The 19,973-nt window shown below is 41.9% G+C and overlaps 1 protein-coding gene across 1 annotated transcript in view; it reads left to right on the forward strand.

Moving 5' to 3' along the window:
- LOC6627135 (Krueppel-like factor luna) overlaps positions 1-19,753 on the forward strand; it is a 38,445-nt gene extending 18,692 nt beyond the window's left edge. Inside the window, exons 4-5 of the mRNA XM_032437085.2 lie at positions 16,923-17,792; positions 17,988-19,753. Of these exons, the coding sequence (XP_032292976.1) occupies positions 16,923-17,792; positions 17,988-18,160 (1,043 nt within the window). The 3' untranslated portion in view covers positions 18,161-19,753. The remainder of the gene's footprint in view (positions 1-16,922; positions 17,793-17,987) is intronic.
- Positions 19,754-19,973: the final 220 nt, after the last annotated feature.

Below are 19,973 nucleotides of genomic sequence, written 5' to 3' on the forward strand. Positions count from 1 at the left end.
CAATAAATTAATGAAACGGACTGAAATGCTGTCATTTATCAATTCCGATAAAGCAAATTAAATTAGGCACATATACAATATAGCCGGAATAAGTTAAAAAGATAAGCATTGAAAAATGAATGGAACGGACTGGAATGTTGTCATTTAGCAATTCCGATCAAGTTTTAGCACATCTCATGTTATGTACGTGTTCAATATATATACCAGAATATTTAACAGATATTTTGCTTAATACGTTTTTTCTTCTACTACTTTTTCAATAAAAAGTTAAAATTTAACATCAAATATGATCAGAATAGGATGAAACTTCTTTCAATGATCTGTCTCTCTCTGTCATTAAATCCTTTAGTGAAACAGTCGATCCAAATAATTATTTTGATTTGTCTTCTTTTTTCCTTAATTTAGAAACTACCTATATATATAACTAATTAAACGCCCTGTTGAACAAATTGTTTTTTCGTATTCTCTTAAACATTTATCAATAAATTAAAAGTGCTGTAATTAATTTAAATTCAATTAACAGACAAATAAACTAAATGTGCGAAAAGTGTTAAATCGTGTTAACAGCATAGTTGCGATCACTTTGACAAGGTCATAAAAAATAAATATAAATTCCAAATAAAACCAAAAGCTATTATTAAAGACAATTTAGTATAAAACGTGTGGCATGCAACACAGCTATGATGCATGTTGCCTCGCAGTCAATGTGTGTGCGTGTGTGTGTGTACATGTGTGTTTCAGGCCATTTCCATTTACAATTAAATACTTCCTGTGGCTGTGCCTGCTATTTCAATCGATGCATTAGTTGGTCATTTCAATTAAGCCATAAAAGCCAAACAAAACCAAAGACCAATTTTCAGCTGAATGAAGAAATGCTCAGAGACTGCAGATTGCAGACTGAAGACCTGTAGCCCGAGGCCTTTTTGCCAGTTTGCATGTTAAAAATCATAAAAATGTTAAATGACAAGCGGGCGCATGTACGCTTGTGGATCTGTCCGACTGTCCGCGTGCCCGCCAGTCCGTTGGGGCTGTTGTTGTTCGCATTGTCAAATTGCGATCAAAAACGCAACAAACGAAACATGCCACACGGTGCCAACTCGGGAGACGCAGTTGCCAACCAGCAGCATCATGAATCAACAAGCCAACAGCTAACAGCCAAAACAACAACAACAACAACAACAGGCAGACAGGCGGACAATCGGACGGACAGACAGACAGGCAGTCTGTCGGCCAGGTTAACTTCACTGGCTGGCTGGCAGTCAGGCTGAATGCGTTTTAACGGCTACTTGTCTTTGGCTATTTATTGAAAGGATTTTCAACACTCACAGCGCCAGTCAGCAGTCATTCATGCATGCATTCAATCATTCGTAAACGAATACGAATGCGCAAACGAATACGAATACGTATACGAATACAATTCACAATCGTACAACAAGTCGCACATTTGCGCCTGCCACATGTCCACCAAGCGGCGGCTGCGTTGGTGATGCCACAGCAGCAGCAGCAGCGGCAGCAGCAACATTTGATTATGAAAAGCCGCCTGCGTCTCTCTGACTGCAACCAAATCGATAAAAATAATTGGTTGACTGCGTCTGCAACTGCGTCAGCAACTGCAACTGCAACACGGCGACGACCACTGCGACGGCGCTCGAATTCTGTTGAATTTGCAGCTTGACATGAATTGCAGCTGATCTGCTTGCCGGGGTGGCATGGCCAGGTAACTGGGGAGGCCGGGGTACCTGAAGACTGCGACTGCGACTGCGACTGCGACTCCAACCGCAACCGCGGCCGAGTCTGGGGAGCATTACAACATGGACACTACGAGTGCAGAGAGTTGAGCTTTTCCCACGTTCGTGAAAATATTTGTGCGCAAATTATTGAAAAATAAAATATAAAAATTGAGCGCGTTTTGGCTAACGATTTGAATGTGATCTGCTTGTAAACTATGTGCAGGGAATTTTTTTAGTTCAGCAACTGATCCAAGCAAAAACTATGCAATCCAATTGTATTTCCCATATTAAGTTATATGGCATTTCGAATACTTTACGAGCTGTATTTATTTTTTATTTACCAAAAATAAAACTAAACATGTGCTTCACAAATGCTTCAAATAATGTTTGCATCAAAAGGACATATCTATCAAATGTTATCGATCGACAACTTTTTAAAATAGTGTAAAGATTTCTACATAGGCAACAACAAAATTGTAAATTAAAGTTGTAGATCGAATATGATTAAAGTAGTTCCTTTAATAGTAATTTGTTTACTTAGGGATCTCATAGACTAGGCTAGGAAAACTAAATGTAGTCTGTTTCCTCAGATATTGAACTATTTATTATTATTTTTTAATAGTATGATGGGAGCTATCTTGATAACCATAACCTTTTTGTACAAGCACCTGCCGTTGGACCAATCCTATGGCAGCTATATGATATATAGGTTTGTCTGATGTTCGCATAGAAACAGACAGAAAAACAGATGGGATGGGAGATGTCCTCTTCTATGCGTTACACATTTCACGACAAAATTGTAATACAAATTATAAAAATATTTGGTGCACACATTCTTATTCATATGCTTATATGAATTTTGGCTCTAAGAATGTTATAAAAATCTCAAAATAACAGCCTGACTAAAATTTATTAAGTTTTGATTAAATATATATGTCAAGCAGCTAAAAACATATTTTTTCAAAAATATACTTTGTAGTAGGTATGTAGAATAGAATATAATATATAATGCCTAAGAAAAAGTAGTTATGGAGTACTCTTTGTGTGAATTTATTTATTTATTAATGGTCGACAAAACGAGTGTCTTCCTCATTATTCAAAAGGTTGTACAATATAAGTATATTCTAAAAGCCTAGTTAAAGGATACAATTTTCTAAATAGCATCACCGACCGATGGAGGTGTTTTATTTGCCAGTCCGGCCAGCTGTGCCCCTTTTCACAGCTAATTTTGTCAGTGACGCTATTAGAGCCTACATCTAAGCAGAAGGTTGTAAGTAGGAAAAAAGTGATCTCAAGTGAAATTAAAAATAATCTTAATTTGCTAAATTAATAAAGAAAATACAATAAATAGGAAAAAAGAAAGTAAGAAAATTGTTAATAAAGTAAAGCAATGTAAGTTAGATAAAGAGTGTTAAGTGGATAGGACAAAGAGAAAATTATTGGGAAATCACCGACACGGTGGGGGAAAATTTTTCAGCCTGTCCGGCTAGCTATGCCCCTGCTCATAGCTGGGAATGGTCAGCGACTTCCCGAAGGTATCCTGAAAGCAACGATTTTATTAGGGGTAGAGACAGTTCGGTAGAGAAAACGTGATGCAAACTATTATAATTTTTACATAGCACGCGAAAAGAATTGTGCATAGCGTAATCAGTTGTGCACGTAGATAGTAATAAGGGGCGATAATTTCTGGTTGGTCTAGCCGGAACAGAGAATTGAAGACGCCCTAGCAGAAAAGGAGAATCAATGTCGCCAATAATCAACTTATGTAGAAGGACAACACCGAGAATTGTCCTACGGTTGATTAACGACGGAAGGTTGAGAAGAAGCAGTCTGCTGGAGTAGGACGGCAACCGAAGATTAGGGTCCCAATTTAAACCTCGTAAGGCAAAAAGCAGAAATTGCTTCTGAACAGATTCAATACGATCCTGGCTGTTGATATACTGTGGAGACCAGATGCAAGAGCAGTATTCAAGGATAGGGCGAACAAGAGAGATGTACAGAAGTTTTGTTATAAAAGGATCGTTAAACTCTTTAGACCATCGTTTAATGAATCCAAGTACACCTTTTGCCTCATTAACAATGGTATCTATATGAAGATTGAAACAGAGTTTAGAATCAAAAATAACGCCAAGATCCTTAACTGTTAGTATACGTTGCAAAGGGATATTGTCGATTGTATAACTAACAAGATAAGGTGTAGTACGATTAAAAGTCATAAACATACACTTTGAACAATTTAGATGCAATTGATTGGCCGAACACCAAAGTTGCATAGCGTTCAAATCGTCTTGTAGACGAGAATGATGTAGGGGGTTAGTGTATGATAGAAAAAGTTTGACATCGTCCGCATACATGAGTACACGGGCATGTGATATAACAGAAGGAAGATCATTTATAAAAAGTGTAAAGAGTAAAGGTCCAAGATGACTACCTTGAGGAACACCAGAAGTAACGTGAACCCTTTTAGAGGTAGTCAACCTCAGTATTACTCTTTGGGTCCTACCTTTTAAATAAGAATTAATCCAAAGTAAAAGGGACAGAGGGAAACCTATTCGGTCAAGTTTAAAAAGTAAGATGTCATGGTGCACAGAGTCAAACGCCTTACTGAAGTCAGTGTAAATGACATCAGTTTGCATTTTCGAAAGGAAAGCATCATTTACCAAGGAAGTAAACTCAAGCAGATTGGTCGTAGTTGACCGATTCTTTACGAATCCATGTTGAACAGGGGAAACAACTGATTTGCAGAAATGCTGCAAATTCGAAGTGATTATTTTTTCAAATAATTTAGGAATAGCAGACAGTTTTGCAATGCCCCTGTAATTTTGTATATCAGACTTCCCACCTTTCTTGTGAAGAGGAATGATATAAGATTCTTTCCAAAGAGATGGAAAGACAGAAGTTTCAAGGGATAGATTAAAAAGCTTTAGCAATGGATAGAAAAGGGAAGAACTGCACTCCTTGAGAAGGGCTTGCTAAAAATATATTTGGAAAAATACAAATAATAAAAGAAAAGGAATAAACTACAATTTATTAAAAATAGATAGATTTATAAACAGATTCGTAGAATTTAAAATTAGTCTTAGTCTGTTTTATCATCTTATTGAGATCCGGCAGTAAGTGCTTAATTTGAGGCCCTGTTTAAAGTGTGTTATTAAGAACGTGGACTGCTCATAAACAAAACCTCTTAACAAGTTTGTTGCCCATCTTCAACATGTCCACACAGCTACAAAATGTAAAGGGAATAAACTATTAAACCGACTGCAGGGTATCTCTTTGGCAGTTGGTTAATTAGTGTTTCCATGCAGCATCAGTTTACGTTTTATGGTTTTCACTCGCAATTTAATTAAAGTCTGCACACTCGTTAATTATTACGCAAAGCGTCCAAACAAATGTTAGCAAATTTTATTCACTTACGAGTAACTCGAATGTTTGTCGTTTGTATCAAGTAGCTGCTGACAGTTGTCACATGGCTGCAGTTGCAGTCGCAGTGGTTGGTGGTGCAGTGGTTGCCGAGTGTTTGCGAAGCAGCGACAACACTTTAAAAATTAATTGCTGAGATTTATGAGCCCAGTTAGTTCGAGCCTGAGAGTCAGAGAGTGCGTGCTCAGTCCGTTAGTTGGGGCCCGGCCATATAAGGCGGTTTTATGCATAAGCTGAACCACATTTCAGCCACTTCACACTTTTATCAGTTTAAAATATGAAGCGGCAAACTATGGGAAAATCTTTTCTTTTTTTTTTTTTTTTTTTTTTGTATATAGAGCTGCAGCACAGCCGGCAGTCAGAGCCGACAGTCAATTGTGCGGAGTCGCCGCTGGCGAAGATTTGCTGGCTGTGATAAGGCGGCAGCAGTTGGATGCACTCGTGAGCGTGGCGGAGTACAGCTTGGTAACGCTCGCAGCATGGGTGCCTCGGCCAGGAGATGCTCGAGGCGCGATTTGGTTGCGCCAATCTTAGTACTTGCCTCCATACCAACCAGTTGCTGTTGCTGCTGCTGTTGTTGTTGTTGCAGTTGGCCTGGCCAACTGGCATGCCTATAATTAGACAATAAACAAAGCCGCAAAACAAAGCACAGCTTATTGGGGCGTTGCCGCAGCGTTGCAGACTGCTCAAATGTGTGGCACTGCTGCATTGGCCAGCCAATCCGAGTGCTGTGGCAATCAAAAGCCGCGACAAATTGTGCATTTTGTGGTCACAAATTGAGTTAACGCTGCCAAATTAGCGGCATAAATTTATCGCTCCAAACGAATGGAGCAAAACGAACGAGCGGACCACTCGGAGACTGCTGCCCCAGCTCTGGTCGAGATTGGGGCTTAATTAAGTCTTTACGAGGCAGCGGCAACAATTTCAAATGGGTGCACAACTTGAGCGCTTAAATAAATAAATCTGGTTGTTGTTGTTGCTGCTGCTGCTGTTGTGGCCAACAATTGGCGCTTGGCCGTTTGCCGCTGTTTGTGGCCAATAAAAGATCGCAGCGCGCTGATTTGACAGGTGAACAATTTTGGGTTGGGCTGCGGTCCGAGTGCTCCAACTTGCTAGCCAGCCAGCCAGCCACCGAGCCGAACAACAGCAACAACAACTGCAACCACGGTTAGGCATGTGTCGCTGTTGGTTGTTGCCACCACCCACCTGGACAGCTTTGTAGATCGAAGTTGGCCCCAAGCCGGGCCACACATTTGCTTGTGCCCAACAGCCAGCATAGATTATTTCAACAAACTGGTGACAACAAATTAATTTAAGCGATTGCCCGATATCTGCTTAGGACTTGCGTTTGTTTGTCGCATTTTGTTAACTTGTATTGTTCGCTTGTAAAAGCTGTGGCAGTTGGCTTAAAAGGCCGCTGTGTGTGAGTGTGCGTGTATGTGTGTGTGTGGCAGCGGTTTGTGTCTTATCGAAGTCACTTGTTCTTGTGGCATAAACATATATCACAGATAGGCTATATCCACGGCTGGACAGGACGACATCGGTTTAAGAGCTGTAAATGTCAGCCAGTCGATAAGGTAACTGAACAACCAGGTTTTTGGCTCGATGGTAATATGAATATTATTATTGTAATTATTATTATTTTTATTATTATTATTATCTCAATTATTAGTATTATATCTCTGATTATTAATATTTTGTGTTTAATAAGTAGCAGAATTCAATTTATTATCAAAACCCGTTAAAACCTTGATTTATGAGTGGGTTTATTATAAGGCATGCACTTAACAAAAATGCTTCCTACATTTGAGAAAATCGTCAGGATAAAAAGATTTTTTCATATTAGAAAATCATTTTAACAAATCTATATTATAGCGTAATTTTTTCTAAAAAATATTTTGAAAGTTTTTATAATATTTAGTCCATTTTTTTTTATCTGTTTGTAGCCACATTTAAAAACGGATAAATAAAAGAGAATCAGATTTGAGGCTTCATTTAACTTAAGGCTAAGTAAAGGTTAAATAGCTGTAAGGATACTCAAGAAGAAAGCGAGTGCCACAGTAAGGTTAGAAAGGCAGCTCAGTGCGAATTAAACGAGAAATGATTGAATCAATTCAATTCTAAAACCCTGCTGTACTACATTCCTCCATTCTACAGCCTTACCAAATTGTATACATTTCACTCTATCAGTGTTCGCCTCAGTTGATTACTTCATTTATAGCTGTCTGGCCGTGTTTTTCTGGCAATGTTTTCTTTCTTTTTTTTTTTTGTTGTGGTTTATGCAAATCTTGCCTGGTTTAAAATTGATTGCACACTTCAGTGGGGCAGGCGCATGACTGATGCGATCGCAGCGACCATCAAGACGGCCACAAATAAATATCACAATGCTCAGCCATAAATAAAAAAAAAAAATAACAGAAAATTGTTACCAAAAAAAAAGCGGCGAACGTTAAACGTCGATTTTGCAAGGTCAAACGGAGCGTATGAGCAATGTGGCCCAGCAATGGAGCTGACCGAGCTGCCAGAGTGGCTGACTTGGTTTGGGTCTGGCCCGGGCCCTTAGACTTTTCAAAAGTCAACAGCAGTTTAAACTCGTTTGCAAAACACTAACGGGCTGTCCCCCCAGATAGACCGTCGACCGCACCCCCCCCACCTCATCCTAACTCTTAACTGCACTCGCTTCCACTCAATTTGTTTGCCCAGCGGCATTGAGAATTGGAGTGTCAAACTTTCAGCTTTCAATGCACGCCAGGATGCCGCAGCCGCAGCCCCAGTCGATGGCGATGTCGATGTCGATGTCGATGTTGCCACAGCCAGCAGCAGCAGCAGCAGCAGAGGCTGAGGCTGAGGCAGCAGCAGCAAAGATGTTGCTGCAGCCGCAGCTCGCTTGCTGTTTTTGTATTGACATTAAATGAAATAATCTGCGATGATTGTGCATTAGTTGCAGTCAGCAGGAGGAGACACTGGCGGAGGCTGGCCATGATCAGAGTGCGGCAGGCAGAGAGAAAGGAGGGTACCGCGGGTAATAGTTCTAGACTGCTGTATTTGGGAGAAGCGACGTCGTGGTTCCCATGGCATGATTTTGCATGAAATAATGTGGCGCACGAGTGGGCGGGCAAATGCTGGAACTGTAGCTGGAGCCGTGCGGGGGGCCACTTGTCGTGGCAATCGTTGCCTGCCTGACTGCCTGCCAGGCTGGCTGGCTGGCTGGCTGGCTGGCTGTTGGGCTGCCTGGTTTAGTTCGTATCGGGCTTGGATGCTTCATTCAGCTTGTCTTTCGGTTTCTGTTTCTGTATTTTTATTTTTTATTTTTTTGTGTCCGCTGCCTTAGCCAAATTTGCGACGAAACAGGAACCGTTAACTGCGGCAATTTGTGTTGCCAACGTCCCTCAGTTTGTTTCCCACGTTATAATTCGTTAGATTTTCAATGCCCCCACTTCAGTTTTTGGGCCTTGTCTCGACTTGATACAGTTTATTTTTTGTTGTCTTGAGTTTAAGTGTTTTTTTCCCCTGTTTTTTTGCGCTGCTGAACTTCTAATGACACTCGCTTTAAATGGTAGTCAGGCATTTGGGAGCACAAAAAGCAGCAGCCTTCAGTGTTGTATAGCGCTACAAATATGCTTGCAAGAAATTTGTCAACACTTGAGCCATTATTTATATTAGCTGCTTGTTGTTCATTGAGCTGGTCAACAGTATAATAAGTGCTAACTAATAATTAGCACATGGCTTATCGACATTTACCAACACTGCAATTGTATATGCACAACTATATTGTGACTTATTTGATAAGCATTTAATCTTAACTTTTCACTATACTTATCTCGCTCTAACTACTTCACATTGCTTAGCATTGTGCTGACACTTTTTTCATAGGCTCCACTTTAAGCTAGTCTCGCTGGCACTTGTTCAGTTGGGCTGCGCTCGGATTTGGGGCATCCCCTCCAGCTGAGCTGCTGGGTTGACACTTGGACTTGCGCGGCGGTCATTGCGTGAGGCCGTGCTGCCTTTCTCTTTTTTCTCCTTCTTTTTCTATTGCGTCTTTTGCTCTTTGTTCATTTGCTAAGTGCGCATCACGTGCAAGCAATTATTTTATCAATCATTTAGGCGTTGTTGTTGCTTTTGTTGCTGTTGTTGTTGCTTGTTGCTGCTAGTGAGGCTCCTCGCCTGGCTGCCTGGCTGCCTGTCTCTTGGCTCTTTTCTATGGCGCTGTCCCGACTTCGGGGCTGGTGCTCAAACAGCGAAAACGCATTTAATGTCTGCTTAGTGTGATTACGACGCATTAATGCCCGTTCGCCAGGCACCCCGCTCTGCTTACCCCGCCATCGTCACCTCACGCCTTACCCCTACTGCATGTTGCATCTTTGCGTTGTATTTTGTTTTTACTGTTTTACAGTCACCGGCGGCGCGTCGCGACTTGCTGTTGTTGTTGTTGTAGTTGTTATATGTGTGTTAACTTTCAAATAAATTAAACATGAAGCTGGGATCATTTATTTCACTCGCTCCACCTAACTCGCTAGCTCGTTTGGGCCTGGCCTGGCCTGGCACCTGGTACGTTTATATGTATGTATATACCCACTCCATCCATGGCTATCCCAGGCAGCGGTCTGGCCGCCTTGCAGCGTCCAAACTATGCGCAATGTTTCTTCATTTTCACATTAAATGCGCAATTCCCGACATTTGTTTGAATTAACACGCAGCAATTACCGCTCACCAGCTCCAGACTTTTATTCATGGATACTATCACATATTGGAGACGCACGTTTCTTTTTTTTTTGTTTTTTGCGTACTTTTATGGCCAAAGGATGTGTTCATCTGGATGGAAATTAGGTGCTCAGAAAACTCTCTTTTAGGAGCATGCTTAATGGCAGAAAATTAAAACTAATTTCCCGATAATATTAATAATGCTTTCGAGCACTGGTGATTTTTTTAAACAGCTATCCAAATATATATGTATATATAAATGAACTATGTAATGCATCGGCTTACAAATATTGATCTGTTTCTATTTAGTTTAAATATTTTCGATAGCCACCAATTGTCACATTGGAATTGCTTTCTTTGAGACTGGCTTTTATTTATTTATTGATAAATTTAAACGTTTGGATTCTTAAGCCAGCAGTTAATCTAAATTAACTTCAATGAACCCTTTTGAGCAATTTATCGATGGCCGCTTAGCAGTTAGTGTCGTAATTTCTGCTACACCAAGTTCTCTAACATCTAATCAATAACAAATACGATCAATTAATCATGGCACTAAGCACTAAACGCCTTACAGGCTAAAAAGGCAACGAGCGTGTATGCTACTTAGCACAACGCACACACACACACACCAGCACACAGACACCAGCACACGCAGGCACACATATGCAGAAACCACTTTAAGTGACCGTCTCATCGTTTATCTGTTGCAGACAAAGAAATGCATAAATTATTTCTCAGAGGCATTTTAAAACGCCTGTTGGGCAACTTTCCGCTGCTCATGCTGTAGCTATAGCTGTAGCTGATGCTGATGCCAATGCTGACTAACTGCTCTGCTCTGGCTGCTGGCTGCAGGCTGCGGGTCCAGCTGGATGCTGCCTACTTACGAGTGCTGACCATTTGGAAAGCCTTCTGCTTCGTGTCCACGCTTTTGTCCATATTTGTACACAATTAGCAATGACACAAAAAAAAAAGTAGAAAAAAAAAATGAGAAACAAATACAAAACGAAAAGCAACAGAAACAAACTTCACACACCATAAATCGATTATCATTGCGAAAATACACGCACACACACATAGCACACACACGCACGCACACACCGACTTGTGCATTAAATCAAATGGCACATTTTACGCCTCTTTGGCTGTGCATAAATTTATTTATCGACTTGTCCATCGACGGCTGGCCGTCGCCTTATCGCGGCTATCGTCAATCGGCATTGCGTATACGCCATGTATGCGCCTTCTGTATGTTCGTGTGTGTGTGTGTGTGTGTGTGCATGCATAAAATGTATAACAAAATTGTCATTAGCGTAAAGCATTTGTTAAGCGCTCCAGATCGCACGATAAGCCGCAAGGTGTCTGCCCGGTCGAAGCTGCCGGCAACTGGCCAGTGGCACATCCATCAACGCCGCCGTTTGCTGTTGCCAGTGCATCAATCGGTCGGTGGGCAGCTCGCGCGCTCTGCAACACGCGCTGACAATCAGTGTGCGACAAGCCACGAAAAACGGGTCCAGTTCCAGGCGGCTGTTGCATGCGGCACACTGTTGCTGGCTGGCTGCTGCAGTCTTCGCCTGCCTCGCATTGCTTTTCACACCTTCACGGCTGCCGTTTGTGGCTTCTTTGGTTTTTTGGACAGACCTGGACCGGGTGTAAAATGGCTGCATGATTGGCATTGCGTTTGTATCTCATCGTCTGTGACAGTGCCTTGGCAGCTACAGCTGCTGCTGCTGCTGCTGCTGCTGCTGCTTATTGACAATGCGTCTGGCGTTTTGCTAGCTTTGGCTTTAACAGTGGCTATGACTGCGGCTTTGGCGGTGGTCGTCGCAGTTGCTTTGATGGCACCACCAGGCAGCCAGCCAGCCATCCAGCCAGATAGTCAGCCACCGTGCATTGAGGCTAACTAAAAACAAGTTGCGTTGACATACCAATTAACTTGACAAATACATAATTGGTAGCAAACAATTAAATGTTTTTCTATATTTCTTCTGTTTTTCTTTTCGCTGTTGCAGTTGTTGTTCTTGTTGTTGCTGTTGTTTCCTTTTGCCGAGAATGCGCCCTGGCCCCAGCAGGCAGTTAACTAATGTGGCTAACTGAGCTGCCAGCCCATTTTGCTGTCAGCTTATGAGCGCAGAAATTCATTTAAATTTATCTAGTTGTCAGTTTTGCTAAGCTTAAAGATATTTGCACAATTTGCTCGTAAAAAACAAATCGAGCAATGAAGGAAAAAGAGGAAAAAAAAAATAAAATGAAAAAAAAAAGGAAAAATCCGCCATACAAATAGGAATACAAACAGAAATAAAACGGCAGCCGCTAACGAAGCGCCAACAACGTAGAAGTCCAAGTCGTAGCCGCGGTCGCAGGCGCAGTCGAGGAGGATGACGACGATGCAGTGGGCAGCGCCAGTTTAGGGTACCAGCAACAGGGTATGCCTGATTAGACAGGCAGTTTGTAACGCGCTCCAAAACTTAGTTTTGATATGAACTGGCAGAGCTTAAGTCAACTTATCATACCCTTTTTCAACAAAGTCCTCTCGCGTAGCCTATAAAATATGCCTCAAAGCTTTTGAAGAACTTGAACAACATGGCAATAACTTTAAATAAACTTCTTTAATAGTGCAGAAAATATGGAACTTGAAGTAAACTATGTTAAATGTCATAGAAAATTAAAATAACTATTGTCTTCACTTTTGATTATTAAGTTAAGCTTTTGTTCACTCAAAAGTAAAGCAGCAGGATTTGGCAGAGTGTCTAAAATTCGTGCTGTTTAGCTATAAAATGTTATTCTCAAATGAATGTGGTTGTTGTTGTTGCCTGTTTGTTTGCCCGTTTGGCAGGTGCAGTTTGCATTCGCCAGTGTTTGTAGCTGTTGCTGTTGTTGTTGTTGTTGTTGTTGCTCATTAGTTTTTTGCTGCCACAAAGTCTACGTCTGTTACCATTTTGGGCTGGCTGGGAATCAGGCGCTGGATTAGCCAGCCAGCCAGTCAGAGTCGGCGTTAGGAGCTAAGAGTTAAGAGTTAGGAGTCAGCGTTCGGCTAAGATAGATAGCAAAGCCAAAAGGAAAATCGAAACATTTGCCCAGCTCTATCGCAAGTGTGGGAAACTTTTATTTCAAGGTTCAAAAGACGCCCGCAGAGTGTGAAAAATGGTTAAAGAAAAAAATAAAAGCATGTGAGTGCTTGTGTGTATTATAAAGCCTGGCGGCGTTGCTTAGGTTAGCTGCCCCCACGGCGTATGCGCAATGCCATAAATTTAGATGTGCTAACGCCGAAAGTGTTGTGTGCGTGTGTGTCCGAATGTCTGTGTGAGAGTGTGTGATCGGCATCGCTCATACGCCATGTTGTTTCATAATTATAACTTAAATACGACAGTTTTATATAAAAATCCACTAGTAAATCAATGTGCGCGCGCCTGGCAATTAACTGCCAAGAAACGTAACAGACATAACGACGAGTCGGCTGGTGGTGGTGCTGCTGCTGCTGCTGCAGTGGTGGTGGTGCAGTGGTGCAGCGAAGCACGTCGCCAGACAGACAGTCAGCTAGCCAGCCAGGCAGCCAGCCAGCCAGCCAAGCGAACTGTCAATTATAACCAATCGCACACCAAGTGCACATTAAACCCTATCAACTGTTTTTGTAATTTATTGTTTGGTTTTGCCAACAAGTCGCATTTGGTGCGAGATCCGCATTGCATGCACCGCACAGCACCGCTGGGCGCTGGCAACCCGGTTGCAGTCTTTGGCTTTGGTCGTCAGCCTCATCATAATTATCGCTGGCTGCTCGGGCGGCACGTTCAACGCAATCGCGCACAGAGCTCCCAGCTAGCAGCTAGCAGCTCCCAACTCTCAAGCTCGCAGCCAAAGTCAAATGAGCAGTTTATGGCCAAGACAACCATTTTGAAGACGCGCCAAAGGAGCTGCCACATGGCTGCTAACTTGACTCACTGTGGCCACGTATGTGCATCTGTTGTGTCTGTGTGTGTGTTTTCGTGTGTGTGTGTGTGTGCCACTCGGGGGCAACATTCACTTTTTTTATTGCACCACTTTGGCAATAGGCACAAGTGTGATTTCAAATCTCTGGGTCGCCTAAACGCGCGGCCCGGGCCACCGCCACTAAATTGGCAGAAATATGAAGTCAGCGTGTGCATTTCGGTAAAAGCGGTGATTATATGCGCACTGAGTGCCGGAGAATGGACATTTTTTGGACACAAAATATATGACAGTCAGTCGCCTGCTGTTGGCTGCCGCTGCTGCTGCTGCCACATAATGCGCATTAGCATATGCATTCGCATCCGAAAGCCAAAGCCAAATGAATGCTCCCTTCTAAGCGGCGCAATTGCAAATGGGGCAACACACCGCAATATGGCTAAATGGCAAAGAAACGGCAACAAACGGCACTGTGGGCTGACGTTGATGGCCAGTTCAATTAAATGCCATCAATTTTAATAACACGAGAGACGGAACAGTCTCTCAGATACACACACACACACAAACACACACACACACACATATACGGGGCTGTTGCTACCTTGGGCGCTGTGCAGCCAAATGCTGGCATGGAAATTACAAATGCATCAGTAACAGCCGCAAACAACCGTCTCAGAGGTCCGAGTTCCCGGTCTGGGCGCATGTGTAGACAGACTTTGGCTCTAACGCACTTGAAGCACTTGAGGCTAAAACAAGCGACCGGCCAGCCCGGCGACCGGGCGACCATTTCACAGGCCCCCGTTGACGGTCAGCTGCGTCAGCATCAGCTCAGTCAGAGCGGCCGAGTCTGTTGTGGCCCTCGGTCATGTTGTTGCAGGGGGCCTCAGACAAAGCACTTTAGCATGGGTCACTCGTACAGTTTGGCAGCACACCACACAACAGCAGCAGCAACAACTGCTGCAACAACAACAACAACAACAACAGCAACAACAATAACACTAAAGGCGACAGGCAGCCACAAAGAGAAGAGTTTTAACAAGTGAAAATTGAATGCGGTAGCCGCAGAGAAGGGAATCAGGCAATATAAATGAAGAATGTGCAAAAACATAAATAAAACTATTGCAAAATAAATGCAAGACGTATGCAAATAATTGTTGTAGTAAACATAGTTTATATATGTAACATATAAATATAAAAAAGTATATTAAATTATTTAAAATATATGCCTGGATTCCTTATTTTAGTTATGCATTTATCTATATGCATGTCTGTAATAATAATGTAAACTAATGAGTCACAGCTTCTCAGACTGAGTCTAAACAGATTATCCCAGCAGAACTATTCATGAATACTCTACAATAAATAACGGTAAAACAACAAGAACGTAAAGCAAAGTCAAAACCAGATTGAACAATTAAGCAAATTTTTATTTAAATAAAACTATATTCAAATGATAAGCGTAGGAACATAAAGTTATAACAATGTAAATGGGCCATAAATATGCACATAGTTTCGTTAAGTCGATCGGCTGGCTTGCCAAACTATAAAATTCCAACACAGTTCGTATAAATTCGTTGTGTTCAGTCCATTTGGCATTCATTAATATGTATAGGCCAAGGCTAAAAAAGGAATATTCGTCATTCAATGAAATTTGCCAATGTTGTGAAGAAGAAATGGCACCAAAGAAATTGAAAACAAAGAGATGAAGAAATGGAAGGTGGAAAAAAAGTAGCAAAAAGGCAATTAATGATTAGCTGTTACAAAGGAATTCATAAAATTTTGATTAACTTTTAAGACAATTAAATGTGGACATATAATGGCAAAAACACAATTAATAACAATTTAAAGCTGGGATCAACATTTCTTAATCTTTACACATTTTAACCACTCTATCCTTCATGTAAAGAAAAAAATACTTTCTTATCACGAAAAATAGACCAATGAATGTTTCACAATTCATAAAATTGTTCACTTTATATATTTTGATCTGACTTTATACAAGCTAGATTTGTTTTAAGATAGTTGAGACTTCTTAAATAAGAAATTCAAGATGAGTTTTGAGTACAATTGTTATATTTGAGCTCTCAATTCACACACAAATGAAACGAAATCCCTCGCTTAACTTAAAAGCTATCAAGGTGTAAAAGAACTTATAATTTATGATTCTATTGAATATGTACAAACTAATATAATCAATGATTCTATTAAGAAACCTACCTTAGACCGGGCTGCCTGATCAATATTCATTATTCAATCGGAACTATGAAATATGCAGCACACCATTCCACAATTGCACTCTTGATCATTTTGTGGAAACCAGTCAAGTCAAGTGCTTCGTGGCACAGAGCAAACTTTCATATGGAGCACGGCGGACCCTTTGCAAGAAGCGGCTCCAAAGAAGCGAGAGAGTTGTTTGGGCACTGGGCTGCAGCGAGGGGGTGGGCTGGGTGCAGTTACCAGTGGAAATTGGCAGCCGTCAGGCAGGCATCGTGGCAACTGCAACTGCAGTCAGTGGTTGCTGTTGTGGCAGCTGCTGTTGCTGTTGCTGCTGCTGCTGCTGCTGCTGCTGCTGTTGGCAATTGATGTCGCGGGCGCCAAAATCGACACACTTGTCCCTGTGTTGGGGCCGTGTGTGAGCGCGGAGCTGACGGGCTGACGGGCTGACGGGCTGACTTGCTGCGGCTGGCAATCGGCGCCGCTCAAGTACAGGTTAAATGGATCACGACTGCACGGATTTGATGTCCGTCTGTCGCCAACGTCTGTCCGCCTGTCTGGGGGCCCATAAAATACGCGACATGCAAACGTTTTTGATGCAATGAGTCGGTCCGCCAGGTCCCGGCTCGGCTCGGCTACGCTCGGCCCGACCAGGCCATGCCGGGCCAGCAAAATTAGGAAATTGTGTACAACTGTTAACTGACAAGGCAAAGTGTTCCAGACAGTTGAGTTGACTTGATGGCGACTGCCTCGTCTCGTCTCGTCTCCTTTCGTCCTCGTCTCGTATTAACTGACTGGTGCTCTTTGGCTAAAGCTAAGCTGATTTTTATGCCAATACCCGGCCACATTTAACGAGTCTCATTAAGCTTTTGCGACCATAAAAAACTCAACAGTTGGCCATTTTGTTTAACTGACTATCAATTGCCTTTACAATTGCAGCGAGCACCTCACACGCCACCAGCAGCAACAGCAAATCCGCCACCAAAGCAGCCGCCAGCAGCAAGGCCTACAGCAGCATTGGCAGCAGCAGCAACAACAACGGCAACTACAGTAATGGCAAGCAGACGAGCTGCTCATCCTCCGCCGCCGGCTATGCAGCTGGTGCCGGTTCCACGTTGGGCGCCTTTGGGCGGCAGCAGCAGCAGCAGCAACAGCAGCAGCAGCAGCTGTACGCTTCCGGCGTCTCCAAGTTGCCATTCTCGCCATTCTTTGCCGCATCGCCATTCTTCTTCACGTATCGACGCATCAGCAAGCAGGAGGACAACAACAACAGTTGCAGCTACAACAACGGCAGCAGCAGCAGCACCAGCAACAGCGCCAGCAACAGCGCCAGCAGCAGCGCTCTCATGCAGGACTACGATCGCAAGTTCAGTTTGCTGAGCCTGTTCAAGAATCCATACAAGTTCGCCGATGCCCAAACGGCTCGCAAATGCTCCACGACGAGCAGTAGCGGCGGCAGCGGAAAAGTTGCCAGCGGAGCAGCAACAGCTGGCGGCGTGTGCTCGCCCAGCTGGAAGAGCTATGCTGGTGCAGGCTCGCCGCATGCGGCACTGAATCCCGCCTTTGGGGGCATGGCCTTAGGCGGTGGCGGTGGCGGCAGCCGCAAGGATTGCAGCAGCTTCAGCGGCATCAACTTTGGCGGCAGCGGTGCGGGCAGCGGCGCCTCGTTCAGTCGTGACGCCGCGTCCAATGGCGGCGGCTACAATGATCTCTCCAAGAACCGCAAGGTACACAAGTGCGATACCGAGGGCTGCGACAAGGTCTATACCAAGAGTTCGCATCTCAAGGCGCACAAACGCACGCACACAGGTGAGTCTTCGGGAATACAGTTCAATATTTTGTAGAAATCTTTCGCTTGGGTTAATTCTTGTATGCAACTTTTGTCACTTTAATTTTTTAAGTGTTTCATTTCCCTTTCTGATGTTAACTTTATAGTTGCGTTTTGTCCGTTCTATTTCCCACTGTGTTACTTTCACTGTACCATTTTGAACATTCTACTTGCAGGTGAGAAGCCGTATGTGTGCACCTGGGAAGGCTGCATCTGGCGCTTCGCCCGATCCGACGAGCTGACCCGCCACTACAGGAAACACACGGGCGTCAAGCCCTTTCGCTGTCAGCTCTGCACCCGGAGTTTCAGTCGCTCCGATCATCTATCGCTGCATATGCGACGCCACTGAGCCGCAGGCCATATGGAAAATACTCACTATAGCCACGCCAAGCCACGCCCACAACAGCATCATTAATAGAAAAAAGAAATGCCCCAATGAGGCCTTTTTGTTTTGACGTTTTCTCCTTATTATTTATAAAACACTGTTTCATGCATCATTTCGTTCAGTTTGTATGTCGTAACGCTTAAGTAGCTCAATTTAGATCCATAAGCGGGCTCAAAGCCCAGTCTAGCAGTAAGAATATAGCCAGTAATTAAAGGAAAAAGAATTTGTAAAATTTTTTGATATCACCTAAGCAGACGTTGCCTTCAAGAAGCCAAGTTAACAAGCGGTACTACGAGTATAATGACAACTTACTACTACACTACCTAAAAAGAAGAGAAATACTATATTTATATATATAATATATTGATATATGGATATTTGATATTGATATTGATATTGATATTGATATGCTTAGTATGCCTTTATAATAATAAATTTGTATTGGTGCTAGCAACTTGTGTGTACATATACTAAACGAGATACGTTTTACATATCGATTATACATTAGCCAGTAATAAGGTTTAACTAATTTTAGTGCAAATTTTTATATTGGATGTTAAGTAGAAAATTTTATACAAAAACAAAATAACCAAGAATATGGTAGATAAAGACAAACAAAAATCAGACAAACACAAGAGGCAGCAATATTTATAAATGACAATCGTACGATAATAATAAACTCTCATATAGTTACTTATATACTTATATAACATTTGTACCATACGTTATGGCAGTTGCATTGCAGTCTATGTTTTATTTCGAAAACTACAAAAGTCTTGAACACCAAACAGTTTCCAACAGAACGACAAATAATCTGTGCTAAGACAAATTAAACAATGCATACAAATGACAATATCTCAATATATCTATACACAGCTCGAAAAAGTCTTTGGAAATTTTTAAAATTGGCACAATAAAATATTTGTATACATAAAAACACACAGTAGTTTTACAATATATGCTATAAATATGTATCTTATTTATGTGAGTGTAATTAAGTGCTATTCTTTTCGCTTCTCAAACACACAAATAAAGTGAACGTTTTTAGCTGGCAAAATTTAAATCGTTTTATATTTTGCAAGCACAACATACTTATTAAATAGCTCCTAAAAAAATGGGCAATTTTTTTATTTTCTTTTCAATTGTTGAGTTTAATGTAAATTTATTTTCTTTTTAATTTGGAAAATTTTTAATCTATGTAAATCTTTCTACTCTCTTAAAGCTTAAATCAGACAAGCAAAGTTTTATTTCAATGCCAGCTTAATATTTATTCAGTAGCCCGTTAAAATTAGCTGCTCCCTTGTTAGCTCTTAATTAAACTTGCTTTGGACTCTAAAGCTTATAAGCACAGATCGGAGTCGATAAATTCTTTAGGCCAAACAGCATGCCACATTTTTGTACCACGACTGCAACAACAGAAGAGCTGCAACTGCCTCATAGATTTAAACATACCACACTGAAAAAATCAAACTGCAAGCATAAAAAAAAAAACAATACAAAAAGAACAAAGTGTATTATTTTTGTACGCCAATACCTTATATATAGCTACATATTTTTTTTCGCTGAAATAAAAATAAAAATAAAAAGTTTTTGTACCATAAACACCGACACACACACACACACACACCTTATGTGTATATGTACACACACATGCTGAGAGGCTAACAAACACATTTGCTCGTGGCTGAAGCTGAGGCTAAAGCTGAACAATAACAAGAAACGGGCAGCTCATTAAGCCACACAACAGGCCGGGTCCAAATCCGCTGTGGATTTTCAT

The sequence above is a fragment of the Drosophila virilis genome, chromosome 5 (assembly GCF_030788295.1).
Source record: "Drosophila virilis strain 15010-1051.87 chromosome 5, Dvir_AGI_RSII-ME, whole genome shotgun sequence".
Lineage (NCBI taxonomy): Eukaryota > Metazoa > Arthropoda > Insecta > Diptera > Drosophilidae > Drosophila > Drosophila virilis.